Source organism: Mobula hypostoma, chromosome 10 (assembly GCF_963921235.1).
Source record: "Mobula hypostoma chromosome 10, sMobHyp1.1, whole genome shotgun sequence".
NCBI classification, from domain to species: Eukaryota; Metazoa; Chordata; class Chondrichthyes; order Myliobatiformes; family Myliobatidae; genus Mobula; species Mobula hypostoma.
In genome coordinates, this window is record NC_086106.1 from 88,570,780 (window position 1) to 88,591,743 (window position 20,964).

Below are 20,964 nucleotides of genomic sequence, written 5' to 3' on the forward strand. Positions count from 1 at the left end.
AATGAGCAAGTGCAGCAGGCAGTGAAAAAGGCTAATGGAATGTTGGCCTTTATTACAAAGGGAATTGAGTACAAGAGCAAGGAAATCCTTTTGCATTTGTACAGGGCCCTGGTGAGACCACACCTGGAGTATTGTGTGCAGTTTTGGTCTCCAGGGTTAAGGAAGGACATCCTGGCTGTGGAGGAGGTGCAGCGTAGGTTCACTAGGTTAATTCCTGGGATGTCCGGACTGTCTTACGCAGAAAGGTTAGAGAGACTGGGCTTGTACACGCTGGAATTAAGGAGATTGAGGGGGGATCTGATTGAGACGTATAAGATTATTAAGGGATTGGACAAGATAGAAGCAGGAAATATGTTCCAGATGCTGGGAGAGTCCAGTACCAGAGGGCATGGTTTAAGAATAAGGGGTAGGTCATTTAGGACAGAGTTTAGGAGGAACTTCTTCTCCCAGAGAGTTGTGGAGGTGTGGAACGCGCTGCCTCAGAAGGCAGAGGAGGCCAATTTTCTGGATGCTTTCAAGAAGGAGCTAGATAGGTATCTTATGGATAGGGAAATCAAGGGTTATGGGGACAAGGCAGGAACCGGGTATTGATAGTAGATGATCAGCCATGATCTCAGAATGGCGGTGCAGGCTCGAAGGGCCGAATGGTCTATTTCTGCACCTATTGCCTATTGTCTATTGTCTATTGTTATGGCAGATTAACTCTGCATTAAACTTCGTTCTTCGAATTTGGTTCCAACAGACTTAAACATCCCCAAGTTTCAGAGATATATTAAATTGCACAGCTGCTACTTTACAGTGTGTAAAATGTAAGTAACTGAGGACAATTGATAGGTTTACAATAAATTAATAAATGACAATGTCAAATAAAGTCAAATGATAAAGATGCATTGATGAAGTGTCCCAGTGATAGATTTAATGGGTCAGTGCTTGACTAAGAATGGAAAGGAAGGAATATCAGAGCACATCCTACTGATCCATGTTGGTTCCAATTGGACATTACACTCTAAGAAAGTAACCAGTTTGATAGGGGCTCTTTCTGGTGCACTTTGCAAAATCTACTTTATCAGGGTTATTTGACAACATTGCAGAAGTCATCCCACACAACCCTGCCAGAGAAACTGTAGTTTTCTATAGACAGACATTTCAGGGAGGTGACCAAAGTAATCTCTACTCTGCTGAATGAAGGCTTGCAGCTTGATCATGTGGATCCAGCTCATCTGCATTCCGACAGGTTTCATCCATCAGGAAATTTTCAAAGCGGAGGAGAGAAAATGATTTGCAAATATTGTCTCACAAGGTAGAAAGATTATCACAACTATTATTAATCTATTCCTTACCCTACACAGTTTCAGCCTCAACTGCCAAACTTATCGTAACAAAGTATAAAATAATAAGCAATGCTAGAGCAGACTTCATTTACTTGTGATCTTGTGTTCACTGATTATTAAACCTTTGCATAGTAGGGTGTTTTTGTTGTGCGCCTTCTAAATTTGTCCACCTAAGACTGTAGCTTCTTCTTATGCTTTGCTTTGAAAATAGCTCTACCTATTGGGATCGTGACTTCTGACACTGAAACCTTTGACCTTTCAACAGGAGTCCATTTCCAGGATGGAAAAATACTTTAGATGATGTTCAGTTCATTGAAAAGACATAGCACACTGAATGGTGATGGATTTGAATAAACTTCCTTAGCAATAGGCAGAAAAAGTTATAGCTCCAAACAGTGTGAAGAAACTGAGAGATGATTGGTTGTTGATATTTACAAATCTCACTGGTCAAAATGTGCAAAAGCAGGGAATTCATTATTTGGTAATTCATGCCTCTTTGGTAATTTTTCATATTGTCACATTAACGAGTTTACACACTTGGTTACTAACAGTCACATGACTATTTGAACCAATCACTTATTTTTGCCCTTACCCTTTGGGAGTGTGTCACTATTGAATTTAGTTTTACAATAGTATTTTCTTTGAAAGGTGTGACACGATGGACACTGCACATCTCCACTGAAGGAATTTGAAAAGAAGTTTGTAAGCGAACCCCTCAAAAACAGTGGAGTAAGTGTCTTTTAATCAGCTGCTGGAAAATATATACGAGTAGAGTCTCCGCTTGGTTACATCAATAATATCAGCACAATCTGGGTGGATTTGGCCAATCCGACACAAGATACTGGTGATTTTAAACATGAGTTAAATACAAGGCCCCTTGCTTTTGCATGTTCCACTTAAATTTAGGCCAGTTCCACGTTCATTTCTCTCACATTCAGCATCTCCCCCCATTTGCACCCCCCGCCCCATCACACATGTTGCCCACTCTCCAAGTTGAAATTGAGATTTCAATGACTGTGGTAGTTGCTAAACAACCTTCAAATTGTACTTACTTGCTAAGATGCTCAACATAGTTTAAATATTTAATTTTAATGTTAAAATATATTCAGTAATACATAGACTATGTCACCATGGAGATCACCAATACTTCAGTATTGTTTCTTTAATGTCAAATTCATTGAGTTTAAATCCAATTGCTGGTCAGTTTTGGACTGGATTCACTTATCAACAATATTTATTTTGAGTGATATACTAATTTCAATGTTAGCAATAAAAATGGTGCAAGTTTCTGGAGAACTTCAAAGAATATATTTGATGAAAAGATAAACAAAAGAAATTAATCCTGATACACTACTCAATTATGTTGGCTCATTGATAATTCTGAGGCATAAATTCACCTTTGGTTGCATACACTAACTCTGCAATGTATTAGCAACTGTGCTTTGCACCCTGCTACTGAAATTTGCTCCCTCTGAAATTAATGAAAGGAAATTCCCATTAAATGATATAAATAAACAAATAGTGTCTGCATGTGACATAGAAAGCAGATAACTATTTTCCCCATTTTTTTTTAGTACAGATTAAGCAGTATATAAACGTAAGAAAATACCCTGCATCTGGATCTTCTAAGGTGCCACACAAAAATATAAGTTTGCTGTGGTGCAGGACTTGTACTTTGTTACCCTATGAGGTGACTCACTCTAGATCTGTATAACACAAGGATTGCTGAATTGAGCTGGACGTGATACTGATCAAGTCTTCCATTTGTGATCTGCACTGTGAGAGCCAAGTGCATTGATGATGGCATCAGAGCAAATGTAGAAACTTAACTCAAAGCCATTTTCAAGACAAATGTCCAAGACATTTTCAGTAAAGCCATTTGACTGCTCTCCCTTTGTGTATGCTGAAAAGCTCTCGAGAGAGCAGTGTTGATGACAAGTCTGTCATGTTGTTGCCTTTCATAATCTCAGAACCATTGACACTGTTTGGTAGCTTAATGCAGAAACTCTTTATTGAGACAGTTCTTTAACGGAACATGTTGCTTGTAATGCTGAGGCACAGTTGCCTGCAAATTACTTGCAGCTTTTAGTGTTGGTATTCTTCTTTGTTTGCAGAAATAACTGCATGTGAAGCCTCCTTATTTCGAAGGGAATGATCATGCTCATATGTTAAGCTCTCACTATGAAAACTGAAGCCAGGTGGTGTCAGTCATCACAGTCCCAGTTAATATCTCCCTACTAGGATGCAGCAATGTACAGAGGGCTCCTCCAACAGAATTGCTAGATAATAAGCAAACTGTTGAGGCCAGTTCATTGGCTATGTTTAAGAGGGAGTTAGATATGGCCCTTGTGGCTACAGGGGTCAAGGGGTATGGAGGGAAGGCTGGGGCGGGGTTCTGAGTTGGATGATCAGCCATGATCATAATAAATGGCGGTGCAGGCTCGAAGGGCCGAATGGCCTACTCCTGCACCTATTTTCTATGTTTCTATGTTTTTTCTATAAACTTGAGCTATCAGCATGTTCTGAGAAGGACTACTTCCACAGATATTTGTCTACATGTTGCTAAATTGCTACCTCCTTTGATGCCTATTCCTTCATTTGCTTTTGTTGGAATTCTTCAACCAATGTCTGAACCCCAAATGTAAAGTTATGTTTAATGCAAGTATACAATCTCTCTGACCAGGTCCCCAGTGGTCTTAGAAACATAGAAAACCTACAGCACAATACAGGCCCTTCGGCCCACAAAGCTGTGCCAAACATGTCCTTACCTTAGAAATTACCTAGGATTACCCATAGTCCTCTATTTTTCTGAGCTCCATGTACCTGTCCAGGAGTCTTTTAAAAGACCCTATCGTATCATCCTCCAGCACCATCGCTGGCAGCCAATTCCACACACTCACCACTTTCTGCGTAAAAAAAAACTTACCCCTGATATCTCCTCTGTACCCACTTCCAAGGACCTTAAAACTGTGCCCTCTCGTGCTAGCCATTCCAGCCCAGGGAAAAAGCCTCGGACTATCCACACGATCAATGCGTCTCATCACCTTATACACCTCCATCAGGTCACCTCTCATCCTCCGTCACTCCAAGGAAAAAAGGCCGAGTTCACTCAACCTGTTTTCATAAGGCATGCTCCCCAATCCAGGCAACATCCTTGTAAATCTCCTCTGCACCCTTTCTATGGTTTCCACATCCTTCCTGTAATGAGACGACCCAAACTGTGCACAGTACTCCAAGTGGGGTCTGACCAGGGTCCTATATAGCTGCAACATTACCTCTCGGCTCCTAAACTCAATCCCACGATTGATGAAGGCCAGGGCACCGTATGCCTTCTTAACCACAGAGTCAACCTACACAGCAGCTATGGACTCTGACCCCAAGATCCCTCTGATCCTCCACACTGCCAAGAGTCTTACCATTAATACTATATTCTGTCATCATATTTGACCTACCAAAATGAACCACCTCACACTTATCTGGGTTGAACTTCATCTGCCACTTCTCAGCCCAGTTTTGCATCCTATCAATGTCCTGCTGTAACCTCTGACAGCCCCCCACACTATCCACAACACCCCCAACCTTTGTGTCATCAGCAAGTTTACTAACCCATCCCTCCACTTCTTCATCCAGGTCATTTATAAAAATCACAAAGAGCAGGGATCCCAGAACAGATCCCTGAGGCACACCACTGGTCACCAACCTCCATGCAGAATATGACCCATCTACAACCACTATTTGCCTTCTGTGGACAAGCCAGTTCTGGATCCACAAAGCAATGTCCCCTTGGATCCTATGCCTCCTTACTTTCTCAATAAGCCCTGCGTGGGGTACCTTGTCAAATGCCTTGCTGAGATCCATTTACACTACATCTATTGTTCTACATCTTTTGTTCGGTCTTTAAGGATAAATGGCTGCAGTACTTGAGTCAAGGGCTCTGGGGCCTTGACCCCACGATTTCAATGTGGCATTATATCTGAAAAACAGTAGGGATAGTGGAATTCCTGTGAATCAAAACATCAAGCAAGGCCCCTGAAAACATTGCACTATCTAGGAAAGATTTCTTGGGCTTCCAAATGAATTGGATCTTCAGGGGTGGTAGTTCATGTAATTCATGAAGTAATCCAGGTTTCCAGCAATACAAAACTCCATGAGTACCATCTATTATTTCTTAAAATTACAAGAATACTGCTATTCACACAAATCCATCTGCTGAGTCTGCCTGCTGGTAGCTGCTCAATGAAAAGTCCTTTGCTCTTGAGTTGAAAGCACTAGTGACCATGGTATTGCTGAACCATGCAAAACGAACATCAAGCATATGAAATGATACAGAGTAATGGTAAATTTAATCTCTGCAGGAAAACATTCCATGAGTGGGTGTGTGGCTGGAGTTCTACCACAGCAGGATCTTACTACCAATGACAGAGTAGATCTCAGCCTCTGGATTCATTGCTCCCTTGAGACCTGGGGATAGATGGCTGAATCACTGAATGCTCCCTCTCATTAAGGTCAATGAGCATGTTCCTTTCTTCACTTTCTCCCATGCAGTACCAAGACAATTTGGCCCAACCGTCATGCCTATTCTATTGCTCTACTCATGCAGAACATGAGTGGGACCACCAGAGAAGCACAATACTAGGAATTAATAACCAGAGAGATAGCGGCGCACCTCACGACAAGTCTCAAAATACTTTGCATTCATTCTCTATGCCCAAATAGTCTCTGAGTCTCAGAGCAGCACTGCGGAAGTAAGCATAAAAGGGCTGAGTGACCCTTAATTGGTGCGTAGAGTACCATGAAACTCAACTTCCCTGTGACAGCTCCACAGCATTCCCAAAACAGAGGAAGGTGGCCAAACTCTAGTTACCTGTGCTCCAGGCAGATGTCACATGATGAATGATGTCATACTGTACAAAAATGCCAATTGAATCTCCCAGACCAGAAAAGAATGATCTGAATAAGCATACTTCTTTCATTTACAAATAAAAACATTTTGAATTCAATCAAAGACGCAGCTGAAAGCAAAGGATTTTCTGGGTATTTGAACCAAGGAATTCATTTTAGATCAATAGTACCGGGAGTATCAGTTACCTATCTATTCATCTCCACATGTCTTCGTGCTGCTGAATTTCATTGCCAATGCTTTCATATATACATAATGCTAGTAAACAAAGAAAAACTGGTGTTTTGCACTAATGTAGAAGATTGATTAAGCCTTCAGAAAACCTGTGACAGAGTCACAAACATGGTACGGTTCCTGCCATAATACAATCCATAATTTTTCAAACAATCCTCTTTAAAAATATCTTACCATTACCCAAAAACAATAGATACACCTGTTTTTTCCATATAGTTCTAATAAAAAATAGGTTTGTCAAAAGAAATATAATTCAATCTGTAAAATATTACAGTGATATTTCAAGCTTGAATTTGATTAACCTTTTACCTGTTTCCATATAATTTGGCCAAATGCCCAATGCTTAATTTGGCGAATAGTTTATCAGAGATAGTGAAGTGTAGAATTAAGCTTGAAACTTAGATCACTGGCTGTGTTATTCTCAAGAGTTCAATGAGACAGTTATTTTTTGCCTGTTTTCAAAATATGCTTTCTGTGAGCCTGGCATTTTATGTTAATTAACGTTAATGCTTTCCACAGTAACTTGCACATTTTTTCTGGGCTCTGAATCCTGCATTTCCCATAACAAAAAAATTGATACAAAGAGTAAAATGACAAAGTTTGGAAATATACTAGCTAATAATTTCAGCAACTTTGTAAGGAGGAAAAGCAAGGAAATGCAGATGCTGAGAAAAACTGGAAACACACAGGTCAGACTGGATCTGTAGAGAGAGACAGAATATAGATGCCTTGTGTTAGATCATAGAGAAGAACATAGAACAGCACAGCACAATACAGAGCCTTCAGCCCATGATGTTATGCTGACCTTTTAACCCACTCTAAAATCAATCTAACTCTTCTCTCCCACATAGTCTTCCATTTTCCTTTCATTCATGTGCCATCAACGTGACAATAGCAGTTTATCAAAAAAGGAAACGTTCAAGATCAAATATGCTTAAAGTTGAGGAGTGGAAAGTACAGAAAGAAAGACTGATAGGATGAAGATGTATGAAGACTGAATAGCACAAGTGATAGGGCTGCAGAGGATAGAAGAGGATAGTGAAAGAAAATGTTTCAAATTGAGATACAAAACATTGCAATTGCTGCGAAACTTAGTGAGAATGCTTGGCATATCCAATACATCAGGCACCAACTGTAGAGAGAATAATGGAGTTAATGTTACAAGTTGAGGCTATTGGTCTGAACTTTCACCATTTTGCTGCTGCTATATACCTTATGATCACTTCCACCTGATGCAGCTCTGTTTTTTTCTACCCTTTATCCAACTCCGAGGATAGATTAACAAGCAATATCTCTTATAGTCATTCACAAGCCTTTCTCTCATCTTACATCTCCGCCTACTTCTTCCTACAAAGATGCCATTTCATTCTTCCGATTTCACCAGGTCAGTCATATATTTTATCTTCTGTTGACAACATCATCCATGCCAGTAATTCCAAGATGTCTTCCCTTCTGCTTAACCAAGCTTTCCCATCGAACACAGTTTATAGGAATCTCAAGTTGTTATATTGTTCTTTTATTTCTTTCATTCCCTCTATCTTGGAGCCCAAATACTTTTTACAAATGAAGTTCTATTGTATTGCCTCCAAACTAGTAAATTGCATTCAGTATTCACAACATGATCTCTGCACTGGAGGAATCAGAATCAGGTTTAATATCACTGACATATAAGACCATAAGACACAGGATTAGAATTAGGCCATTCAGCCCATCGAGCCTGCTCCGCTATTCCATTATAGCTGATCCTGATTCTCATTCAACCCCATACACCTACCTTCTTCCCATAAACACAAAATACTCTGCAGATGCTGGGGTCAAAGCAACACTCACAACACACTGGAGGAACTCAGCAGGTCGGGCAGAATCCGTGGAAATGAACCTATAGGAAATGCCTATAGGGCCTCTGCCCCTTCCCTCTTCAGTCCTGACAAAGGGTTCCGGCCTGAAACATTGACTGATCATTTCTACGGATGCTGCCTGACCTGCTGAGTTCCTCCAGCGTGTTGTGAGTGTTACCTTCTTCCCATAACCTTTGATGCCCTGACCAATCAGAAAACAATCAACTTCTGCCTTAAATATACACACAGACTTGATTGCAAAGCAGTCTACGGCAAAGCATTTCACAGATTTAATACTCTCTGGTTAAAAAAGAATTCCTCCCTTTCTAAAGGGTCACCCCTTAATTTTGAAACTGTGCCCTCTAGTTCTAGATACACCCATATGTTGTGAAGCTTGTTGTTTTGGGGCAGAAATACATATTTTTAAACCTATAAATTACAATAAGAAATATATAATTAAGTAAATAGTGCAAACAGAGAGAAAAAAAATATTGAGGTGGTGCACATGGGTCCAATCAGATATCTGATGCTGGAGGGGAAGAAGCTGCTCCTGAAACATTGAGTGTGTGTCTTCAGGCTCCTGTACCTCCTACTTAATGGTAGCAATGAGAACAGGTTCAGTCCTGGGTGATGAGGGTCCTTAATGACGGATGCCACTTTCTTGAGGAACCACCCGTTGAAAGTGTCATCAGTGCCAGGGAGGCTTTTGTCCATGATGGAGCTGGCTGAGCTTACAACTTTCCGTAGTTCTTTCTGATCCTGTGCAGTGGCCCCTCCATACCAGATGGTGATGCAACCAATTAGAATGTACTCGACAGTACTGTAGAAATATGTGAGTGCCTTTGGCGACATATGAAGTCTCTTGAAAAATAACTGCTGTTGTGAACTATGGATTGATTTTTAGAGATGTTGACACCCAGGAACTTAAAACTGTTCACCCTTCCCACTGCAGACCCCTCAGTGAGGACTTCCCCTTCCTAAAGTCCACAATCAATTCCTTGGTCTGACTGACATTGAGTACAAGATTGTTGTTGTAACACCATGCAACCAGTTGACCTATCTCACTTCTGTACACCTCCTCATCACCATCTGAAATTCTGCCAACAATAGTTGTGTCACCAGCAAAGTTATAGATGGCATTTGAGCTGTGCCTCGCCACACGGTTGTGGGTATATAGAGAGAGACAGCAGAGCGGTGGGCTATACATACATTCTTGAGGTATATGTACTTAGTTTAGTGAGAAGGAGATGTTATTACTGACTGTGGTCTCCTGGTGGGGAAGTCAATAATCCAGTTGCAGACAGAGGTACAGAGGCCCAGGTTTTGGAGGATATGATTGTATTGGACACTGAGCTGTAATCAATAAACAGCAGCCTGATGCAGACATTGCTATTGCCTAGGTGATCCAAAGCAGAGTGGAGAGCCAATGAGATTGTATCTACTATAAACCTATTGTGGTGATAGACAAGTTGCAGTGGGTCCAAGGCCTTGATTAGACAGGAGGAAGTAATGGCCTGCAAACCCTGCCAGAGCTGAAGGGCTTCCAATTCCATCTCTAACTTCAATTAGAATTGTTTTTTGTCCCCCTTAAAATAGCCTTCTATAGATCATATCTGGACTCCTTGTATAGTTCTGGATCACCAGTTCTGAATGCCACAAGTCTAGTCCTCAGCAGACGAGGAATCTCCTGGTTCAAACATGGTTTTTGGTTTGGATATGTCCAGTATGTTCTCCAAGGCACAGGCTCATCCACACAGCTCTTGATGAAGTCGGTGACGACTGTGGCGTATTCATTCAGCATTCAAAGATGAGTCCCTGAATATTGTCCAGTTCACTGACTCAAAGCAGTCCTCTGCCTCTGCAGACCATGCCTTTTTGGTCCTCACCACTAGTGCTGCAGTCCATAGTTTCTACCTATACACCAAGAGTAGAAGTATAGCCAGGTGATCAGTCTTTCCTAAGTGTGGGTGTGGGATAGCATGGTAAATGTTCTTGATGGTGCTATAACTGTGGTCAGGTGTGTTACCTCCTCTGGTTGCACAGGTGGTAGTTGTTCAGAGATTTCTTCAAGCTGTCCTGGTTGAAGCCCCCGCAACAATAAGGGAGGCATCAGATTGCACTGTTTTGTGACTGCTGATAATAGTGCTCAGCTCCTTCAGAGACTGTCTGACAGTCACCCAAGATGGAATATACACCCCAACCAGGATGATGGTGGCAACTCCCTTGGCAGATAAAATGGATGACACTTGACTGCTAGATGTTTCAGGTCAGGTGTGCAGAACTGAGACAGGACCATCATGTCTGAACACCATGATGAATTAATCATAAAGCATACTCCACCTCCTCTACCTTTAAAAGATTCAGCTGTCCAGTCCTTGGGGTGAATGGTGAAGCCCTCGGTCAGCAAAACTGCATCCCAAATGTCAGGGGTGAGCCATGTTTCCATGAAGCAAAGTACACAGCAATCTCTGATGCTCCTCTGAAATCTTGCTCTGAGATTCTCCAGAGACTGTATAATCGCCACGGGATAGTCCAACATACAGATTCAGTGACCAATTTGCAGAGTACTGCACCTCCATTTAATCAACAGGGTGATCCAGAACATCTAATTGCCCATCACTTTAATTTTCCAAGTCATTCACTGACCTCTTTGACTATGGACTTATTTTGTGGCACTGAAGTCAAAATAAACTTTAGGAAAAGCATGTCATCTTCTAAGTCTTCAAGACTCAAGTTTAAATTTATTTCAAATATTTTTAGCATAATTGGTCAATATTGATGAAACATCATCAACCTGTAACATAATGGAGTTATTGTTACTGACTGATAACCGTCTATCACTCCACCTTTGCTGTCTAGCCAAAGCTTTGCAAGCTTATTTCAGATTTCCAACAACAGCAGTGTTCGGTATTTCAAATTTCCAGCATTGTACATATTTTTTTCTGATTCCTCTTTCTCATTCATCTCCCTATTTACACCTCTTCCAGACAAATCAACTCTAATTAGCAAATCTTCAGCACCTTCTCTCAGTCAGCACAATCACCACTTGTATCATTCAGTCTCTCTTGAACTCGACCCAATCACATTCCTTTTGTTCTCTCCATACCTTCTCTGCAATTTAAACAAGTTTGATTCACTTTTTTTCTTCTTAATTCTGCTGAAATATCATTGACCAGAGTCTTTAGCTTTCTTTCTTCACAGATGCCATCTGGCTGCTGATATTTCCTGTTTCCATTTTATTCTAAAAAGGAAGACAATTGAAAAAACAAACAATTTTGGTTGATTTTAAGGCAGATCCTGAAGAGATCATAATAGGAAGTAAACAAGTGGCTAAAATATGTTCAGCCTGTCTTAATTGTGGAAGACACAGAGTTTTAATAACTTAAAGTACTTAATTTTAATAAAGAAAATACATTGAAGAAATTAAAGAGAGTGAAACCAGAGTCCCATGAAGTTGATGGCCTGAATCCAGAGTTCTGGAAAGATGGTTAAATACATATTGGAGGATCTTTCAAAATTTCATCGACCAAGAAATAACAATAACAGATTGAAATGTAGCAAAGGTAACCTTGCTGTTCGAATGGTAAACAAGAGGCCAACCAAAATGACATCATTTATTTTGGGAAATGTTGCCATCTTGTAATAAGCAACAGGGCACTTTGGAAATGATGTGATTAGAGAGAATCAATATGGAATCAAGAGCAATTGTGTTTACTAAATCAAATTTTGAGGATATAGCAAGTATAGGTAAGTAAACAGAATCATTGCAGATGATGGATCTGTTGTAAAAAGTTATTTGATGAGATACTACACAAAAATTTGAGTTCACGAGATTGGAGGCAATATGTTAGCATCAAGAGGGAATTCATGAAAAGGCAAAAGAAAAACGGAATAGGAGTGAACGAGCAAGGTTGTTAGTGGGATAACACAGGAACCAGTATTCTGCCTTTCAGTGTTCATAAGTTACACTAATGCCCAAGACAAAAAGTCAGGGTGCATTACACCCTTATTTCTGGGGCTGATTTTTTTATATATAAGGCTAGTTGTTGTTTCTTTATTAGATTTCCAAACAGCTATTTTTGATGTTTTTACAAATAGATTTTTCTGTTGGTTGTTTACAATATGGAACTATAGTTTGTAAAAGGTTTCCAGTCACAGTATCGTTGCAGTTATCAACTGCCAACCATAATTCTAAGGAGAACCCAGACCTCGAACATAGTAAAGGTCAAGTACTGGACCTACCAATCACTACCACCCCCACAGCCGTCAACAAAATGTTGGTGAATATGAAGGCAAAAGACATGTATGGTTAAGCCGGTTCATTGACACTTCAGATCTGTGGCACCAAACTACAAATCACCAGCCACTGCCTTCCTGCTCCTTGGCTGCATCTAAAGAAACCTTGGCTATGTCATCTGCAATTTATCAATACTGTTACATTGTCAACAGGCAAACAAGGTCTCCAATGGAAACCTTCCCTTCAAGCAACTACCTATTTTGAACTGCAGCTTTAAAGATATTATTTGTGGTGTCAGACATGAGAGTATGACATGTACCTTTGATGATGCATTGCAAATGTAGTACCAGAATGTTGGCTCAACTCACTGCATATACACAGTGCATTGGTGTTCTTCAGTGAGAACATTTTCATGTACACCAGAATGACACACTGCTCCATTTTCCTCACTTGATGTGAAAGGCTGTATCACTTCTTGTCTACTCATTCAATGCCACCTGTTGACTCTAATTTAACTGTTCTACATGTCTAAAATAATGTCAACTTTACTGCAATGCATTTATTCCAACAGCACCTTCAAACATTAAGATGATAATTCCGAGATCCCAGCACCATTGTGTTACAGGAAACACAACTAAACAGCCCTCCACAAGTTGTAGAACCCTTTTATCTAATTAACAATGGGGCTTCATGTGTACTAGGGAAATGCACTATGAATTGTAAATTAAGTACCTACAGTATTTAATGAAACTGAAATCAGGCAGTATTTAATAATCAGTCTACTTGTAAGGGAGCACATGGGCTTGCAACAGACATGGTTGTTTCTTCACAAACTCAGGTACTCAGGCACTCAGACACAGTATACATTTGATTTTATTTATTATTTGATCAAGCAATAAACCACAGAATAGCAAAGAACCAATGATGTCAACTGAGATTTGACATAGATTTGGTGTGTTTTCAATACTAGAAATTATTTCTTATTATGTATACAATTTTAAAGTTCAATAAGATTGATATAACAGAACAAAGCAAAAATGTTTATGTTTTTATATATTCTGAAATGTTAATTGCTATATTTCCCTACTCTGTATTTAAAGAACATTTATTTTATGCTTTTTTAATAGAAATGGCAAGGACTCCATTATTCTGACTGTCCTGCAGCCTTATCAAGTGAGTATGCTCATAAATTATATTATATATTGTGTGTATGCTGTCTAACAAGATACGATTCAAAATCCCCAGGAGCATTAATTGGCAGATGTGCCTCAGTGCTTGGAAACAGGCCTCCTTCCTGAATCTTAATGTTCTAGGGCTGTTTCCTGGGCTTTACTGAATTATCTTATAATGGCAAAGCAGCATTTGAGTGCTCCACTTAAATTAATATCGGCTGAAATCTTTACTCATTATATGATATGCTATATAATTTTTATTTCTCTTTTAAGATTGCAAATCTGGGTTTTAATAGATCATTGGAATTTAGTCTCTTATTCATAAAGTAGGCTTTTACAATTTGAACTCACCAACTAAACCATCATATTCTTTGAGGGCAAAGAAGGGCAATCTCCTTTGCTTCGTTCTCAAAATCTGGATAGCTTTCAGTATAATTCTGGGTGATCATCTTCAGTTAAGTAAAAAGAAAAGAGAAAAGTATCATGTGATGAATGCAATACTGAGGTTGAATTAATAGACATTCTGTTTTTTAACTGTGCATCTCAAAGGATTTAAGTTCCTAGTGTTAAATCTTGAGATTTATTTCACACTCTGTTATCAAATTAGAAAACAGAAATAATACATGTATAAATATTAGTAACAAATGGAATAAACTTGGTAACATCCAGCAGCTTTTCATTTGGATAGAGTTATGAATGCTTAGAACTTCCTGCCTCAGCAATCTGAGAAAACACAGTAAACATTTCTCAAGATTATATTAGGTTTCCTAAACCAATCAATTGAAGCAGATACTGTAGAAGTCAGCAGAAAGACTTTTCAAATACCAAGTCATCGTGATTCACAGGGTGTAAGGGAAAGATAAGCATGTTTCAAGGATTCAGATCAATGAGGAAGAAGGAACACTTCAAAGTTGCTGCAAATGAATTATTGGAGTATAATAAGTGATAAGAGAAATATACAAAGATATACCAAAACGCTAAGTCTAAAACAGAGTACAGAATAATTGAAACAACACAAACTGCTGGAGGAACTCAGCAGGCCAGGCAGCACCTGTGGAAAAGAGTAAGCAGTTAATGTTTCATCAGGACTGGAGAAAAAGATGAGAAGTCAAAGTAAGAAGTGGGGGGAGGGGAGGAGAATTACTAGGTAGTAGGTGACAGGTGAAACCAGGAGTGGGGGGGAGGGGTAAAGAAAAGAGCTGGGAAGTCAATTGGTGAAAGGGTTGGAGAAGGGGGAATCTGATAGGAGAGGACAGAAGGCCATGGAAGAAAAGGGAAGGGGGAGGAGCACCAGAGGGAGATGATGAACAGGTAAGGAGATAAGGTGAGAGAGGGAAATGGGAACAAGGAATGGGGGGGGGGGATTGCGGGGTAGAAACATTACCGGAAGTTAGAGAAATTGACGTTCATGCCATCAGGTTGGAGGCTACCCAGACAGAATATAAGGCATTGTTCCTCCAATCTGAGTGTGGCCTCATCACGGCAGTAGACATGCTGGAATAGGAATGGGAAATGGAAGTAAAATGCGTGGCCACGGGGAGATCCCACTTTTTCTGGTAGGTGCTCAGCAAGTGGTCTCCCAATCTATGTCGGGTCTCACCAATATACAGGAGGCTACTCTGGGTACACCACTACAGTAGATGACCCCAACAGACTCACAGGTGAAGTGTCACCTCACCTGGAAAGACTGTTTGGGGCCCTGAATGGTAGTGAGGGGAAGAGGTGTAGGGCAGATGTAGCACTTGTTCCATTTGCAAGGATAAGTGCCAGAAGGGAGATCAGTGGAAAGGAACGGATGGACAAGGAAGTCGCATAGGGGTCGATCTCTGCAGAAAGCAGAAAGTGGGGATAAGGGAAAGATCTGCTTGGTAGTGGTATCCCGTTGGAGATGGTAGAAGTTACAAAGAATTATGTGCTGGGCGCGGAGGCTTGTAGGGTGATAGGTAAGGACAAAAGGAACCCTATCCTTGGTGGAGCGGTGGGAGGATGGGGTGAGAGCACACGTGTGCGAAATGGAAGAGATGTGGTTGAGGGCGGCCAGGTGCTAGAAGGGAAGCCCCTTTCTTTGAAGTGTTGATGGTTGAGGAAGGGAAGCCTTTCTTCCATGGCCTTCTGTCCTCTCCTATCACCACATCTCTTCCCTTTCACGCGTGTCTGCTGGTTTCCTCCAGCATTTTGTGCGTGTTGCTTAGATTTCCATCTTCTGCAGATTTCTGTTGCAAAGAATAATTGATACAGTAGCAAGTCGAACTTCCTTCAGCTCATCGAGAACTCCAATTTATGATGACTGGCCTGGAGATTCTTAGAGGTCCTTGGCATCGACCACAATTCCAGTCTGAGGAGAGAAGTCCTATAAGCAGTTCACAGGCAGCCTTTACAATGCCTAACCTATATGGTCCATCCTGCTCCAATATGCTCCATGCTGGGGATAGTTCATATCAACAGCGGAGCCCAGATTGTGACCTAAGGAAACTGGTGTTTGATGCAGGTGTGGCCTTGTGAGCTGTGATCCAGCTGGCAGATTCAGGAGGCACTTTATCAGCAAATTTAATCTAAGTATTGCAAAGCAATAATGGCCAACCTGGTTCAAGAATTACATTATTTTTAAATCTAATTTCGGTAAAAGCTGTTAATCTACGAGCCAACAATTCAGGCAATTACATCTATATTCTTCATTAATTAAGTGGAATGACTTGTTTGTGCTGTCAGAAATTCATCCAATTACTCTTCACCTTCCGTAAAATTTGATTTAAAGGATTTGTAACTTTTTTTGCAAATTGCAAACACAAAAGACAAAATCCCTGACTAACATCTTCCATTAAACAGAGTAATGAATAAAATGAAAACTAAATGTGGAGAAATAAATGTAATTAACAATCAGCAGGCATTGCTGAGAGAGTGAAGGTAAACAAACTTACACTGCTGAGAGCTTTTGCTGTCACAGTTTACCTACAGCTTATTTCAACTAATTAATTAAGCACAGGGAATAAATGTTTCTACTTCAGCTTTAATTAGTTATGGAGTACTACAGCACAGAAGCAGATCCTAGCACCCGTCTAGTGCGTGCTGAATTATTAATCTGCCTAGTCCCATTGACCCGCACCCAGACCATACCCCTCCATACCTCTCCCTATCCATAATACTGTAGCTATTCAGATTTAATCTAAATGCTGAAATTGAACCCGCATCCAAGAATTCCACTGACAGCTCATTCCATACTCCCGCCACCCTCTTTTTGAAGAAGCTCTCCCCCCCATGTTCCCCTTAAAATTTCACCTTTCACCCCTCACGCATGACCTCTAGTTCTAGACTCACCCAACCTCAATGGAAAAAGCCTGCTTGCATCTACCCTATATACACCTCAAAATTTTGTATACCTCTATCAAATCTCCCCTCATTCTCCATGCTCTAAGGAATAAAGACCCAACCTACCATACTTTCTCTAAAACTCAGGTCCTCAAGTCCTAGCAACATCATTATAAATTTTCTCTGCATTCTTTCAATCTTATTGATATCTTTTAATATCTCTTAAATTGCCACCTCTATTTACTAGAATGTTCTATATTTTGGAAAATGAAATAGTGTATTTCTTTAATCATAAATAAAATATAAATAAGATAATAAGGAATTCATTTGAGTTTATTTTTCTACATAGAGCCGACAGGTTTTTTCCCACCCTGAAAAGTGCTCAAACATTGTGAAGTCATAAAGGGTTAAGACAAAATTACAGATTAGAAAGTCTACTGAGAGAACAAGCGCTTACTTGTTCCTGCTAATAATTACAATTACATGTGGAAATTTCAGGAAAAGACTTACGGCAAAATCATCTGCAAGCTCTTGATTTTGTTGACAGGAGCAACCAGGAGGAGGATTGGTACTAATTTCTGTGAGGCAAAGGTAAATGCAAGATCATTAGAGGAAGAAATATAGAATGTATTTCTCAAGAATTTAAATATAACTTTTGCCAAAAATATAACATTAGTCTTGTTGAGCATGTAATGGTTTCTCCTGTGCGTAACAAAGTGGCCACTGAGCGTATGTTCATAGGCTTCTGATGCATTAGGACATCCACTTCAAGGTTCGACCTGTTGTGCATTCAGAGATGCTCTTCTACACACCACTGTTGTAATGCTTGGCTACTTGAGTCACTGTCACCTTCCTGTCAGGCATAATTGGTGGCATGATGCCCTCTCCCATTAACAAGCCATTTTTGCCCACAGAAATGCTGGTCACTGGATTTTTTAAAAAAACGTTTCTTGCACCGTTCTCTGTAAACAGTAGAGACTGTTATGTGTGAAAATCCCAGGAAATCAGCAGTTTCTGAGATACTCAAACCACCCTATCTGGCATCACCAATAACTCCACATTCAAAATCACTTAGAAAACATTTCTTCACCCATTATAATGTTTGGCCTGGACAACATTCGAACCCCGTAACCATGTCTGCAAGTTTTTATGCATTGAATTGCTGTTACATGATTGGCTGATTCAAAGTTTGTATTAACAAATAGGAGTACATATGTACCTAATAAAGTGGTCACTGAGTTTATAATACTCAGTGAGAAGTGTTGAGAAGTGACGAGGCTCTTTACAGATTCCCATCACAACATCAGAGACTTTGTTGTGTCTATTAAAATTCTAATTGCATTAAATCGCTAAATTGGAAATGTATTTCCTTGCCAAATCTGCGGAAAGCTGTATGCTGCTCCTAAGAATTGAGATTAATAGTTATTCATCCCATTTGTTCAGCTAAGAATTGTGAAATGAAAATGAAAGGAAGAAGTTGAATAGTGGCTCAATTTTCCCAATATCCTTTAAGACTCAAACAACAGGAATTCTGCAGATGCTGGAAATTCAAGCAACACACATCAAAGTTGCTGGTGAACTCAGCAGGCCAGGCAGCATCTGTAGGAAGAGGTGCAGTCGACGTTTCAGGCCGAGACCCTTCGTCAGGACTAACGAAGGACGGTCCTGACGAAGGGTCTCGGCCTGAAACGTCGACTGCACCTCTTCCTACAGATGCTGCCTGGCCTGCTGCGTTCACCAGCAACTTTGATGTGTGATCCTTTAAGACTGTCAGAATTTATAGGCCTTTCAAACAGATGACAGCACATAAGACAGAAACTATCTGCTACTGGCAGGAGATCAGCTCCACTGACAGTGCAACAGAGTATAAAATATTACCTCTTAATAGGTAGAGCTCATTTTGGATGAAGTACACACTGATATTAAAATATTTATTTAAAAGATTGCCTGGTCCAAAAGTACACTACTGATGCAATCAATTGACAGGGAAGTTTAGGAGCTATTGCAAATTAATATTGCAAGTTGATTAAATATTTATTGTTCTATTTCTGGTGTCAGAGTTAAATCTTTCTAGGTATTTTCATATTGTTTTCATTCAGTTAGGGATGCCTAGTGAGCAAACCACAAACTGGACCATTGTGTTAAAAAAAGTCTTTCACCACTTCACAAATAGAGCCACTGAATAAAAGTAAATGGCAATCATTTAAGGTCAATTAGTCTTTTAGGGTCCCAAATTTACAAGTGAGCTGGCGGTTCATCAAATAATCGCCCTCTTACTTAATATGCTGTGTTTTGTCTTACAATATTACAACTAGTTGCAGACTGGTCGCCTTTACTAAGTAAATAAAAGAGCTATTTAAATAATGTGGCAACATGAAGGCTAGCCTGAGGTACAAACAGAAAGCTAGCATTTCTTCCCCCAACAATGAGACAGAACAGCCTCTCTAGCAATAGCAGCATTTTGTGTCATGGTTAATCAGTGTGCTTGACAACTTTTCCTTCTTATTCATGTGTATGCATCCCCCTCACTTATCAGAAAAAGCATGCAAATGCAAAACCTCTTCTAGTTAAAAATCATGGGGAAGCTCTAGCAACTCTTCACAGAATTGCTCACAGTTCTCTACATATGCACCAAGTTTGGTATTCCCATGGCAATTTCCCAATTGTGCTGGGACAGTCCCTCTCAGGAAATGTAGAGGAGGTTAGGCCTAAAGGCAGAGCTCACTCTGGTGCAAGGGTCCTGAATTCCACAGTGTAATCCAGCACCAAGCATGAGCCTTGACACAGCCAAAGTATCCAATCCACAGCTATCCACCCCCCACCCCGCCGCCACTTCCCAGATGGTCAAAAACCTGGAGCATCTCATCAGCAAATTCCTCATATTTATTGCAAACGGTGGTTTTATTGTCCCAGTTAACTGCAGTCAGAGTCAGAGTTTGCCCAGTCAGGAAAGGGATGACAAAAATCCATAGAATGCAGAGATGATTGGAACTCAAAGTGTAAGATGCACTGGGACAGAAAGTTGTGGCATCAGGTTGGGAATCTGTAAAAGCATTTGCACACCAAAGGGCGTGTGGGGTTGCTGTATCGAGGACAGTTGGTTGAGAGTGGCAAGCAAATGGTGAATGGTTTCCTGCTGCTTCAGGATCTTGTGCTCTTGTCAATGAATGACTTGCTTTAAGCGAGCATACTCTGCTGGGTCAATCATGGGTTCACCCATATTGTCAGGAAACATAGGGGAGGCTTGACACAAAAGCATACCAGCAGAGACAATTCACCAGTAAACAATATTTTACAAATAAACTGCAAAAAAAAAGCCACAAAGGGCCACAAATACTTAAGGCAAGGTAACTGAAGCAAAACACACAAAATGCTGGAGGAACTCAGCAGGTTAGGCAGCATCAATGGAAAAGAGTAAACAATCAACATTTCAGGTCAAGAACTGAAGACCAGGAGCAACTGGTTGAAACTAGCTGCTTTGATTAGTTGGAAACAAGTGGCAGGTGTCTCATGTTAGCTGGCTGGAGATTCAGAGGTGCCAGCCTATGCAGGCCTGACATAACCTTTTAATTGATTGAAGAAGAAGGTTGCAAGTGAAAGAAAGAAAACATGAGAAAACATCCTCTAATTTAAAAAATTTAAATTAACTGTTTACTAGTAAAGTATATTTAATAAAATGCTTTCAGTTGCATAACAATGTTTCAATATTTTCATTTTTTGATATATTTTTCATTAGTTGTTTGATTTTTAGTAACTCTTGAATGTTGTCAAAGCTTCCGAATGGCTGAGATGTGAATATTGATTTCCTAGTTGTTAAAGCTCTTTCAGTTGTTTCAGGGCTGGTTCTGGCTCCATCTTATGACAATAATATTACGCAAGGCACTGCTACCACACAGAACCTCACCACTGAGGTTAGAGCTGGCTTACAAATGCATGTTGACAGTAA

At 40.2% G+C, this 20,964-nt stretch overlaps 1 protein-coding gene across 1 annotated transcript in view; it reads left to right on the top strand.

Annotated features, from left to right (window-relative positions):
• The window catches only part of frmpd3 (FERM and PDZ domain containing 3), a 474,907-nt gene that overhangs the window by 383,269 nt on the left and 70,674 nt on the right, over window positions 1-20,964 (top strand). The window contains exon 5 of the mRNA XM_063059815.1: window positions 13,668-13,713. Within this exon, the coding sequence (XP_062915885.1) occupies window positions 13,668-13,713 (46 nt within the window). The remainder of the gene's footprint in view (window positions 1-13,667; window positions 13,714-20,964) is intronic.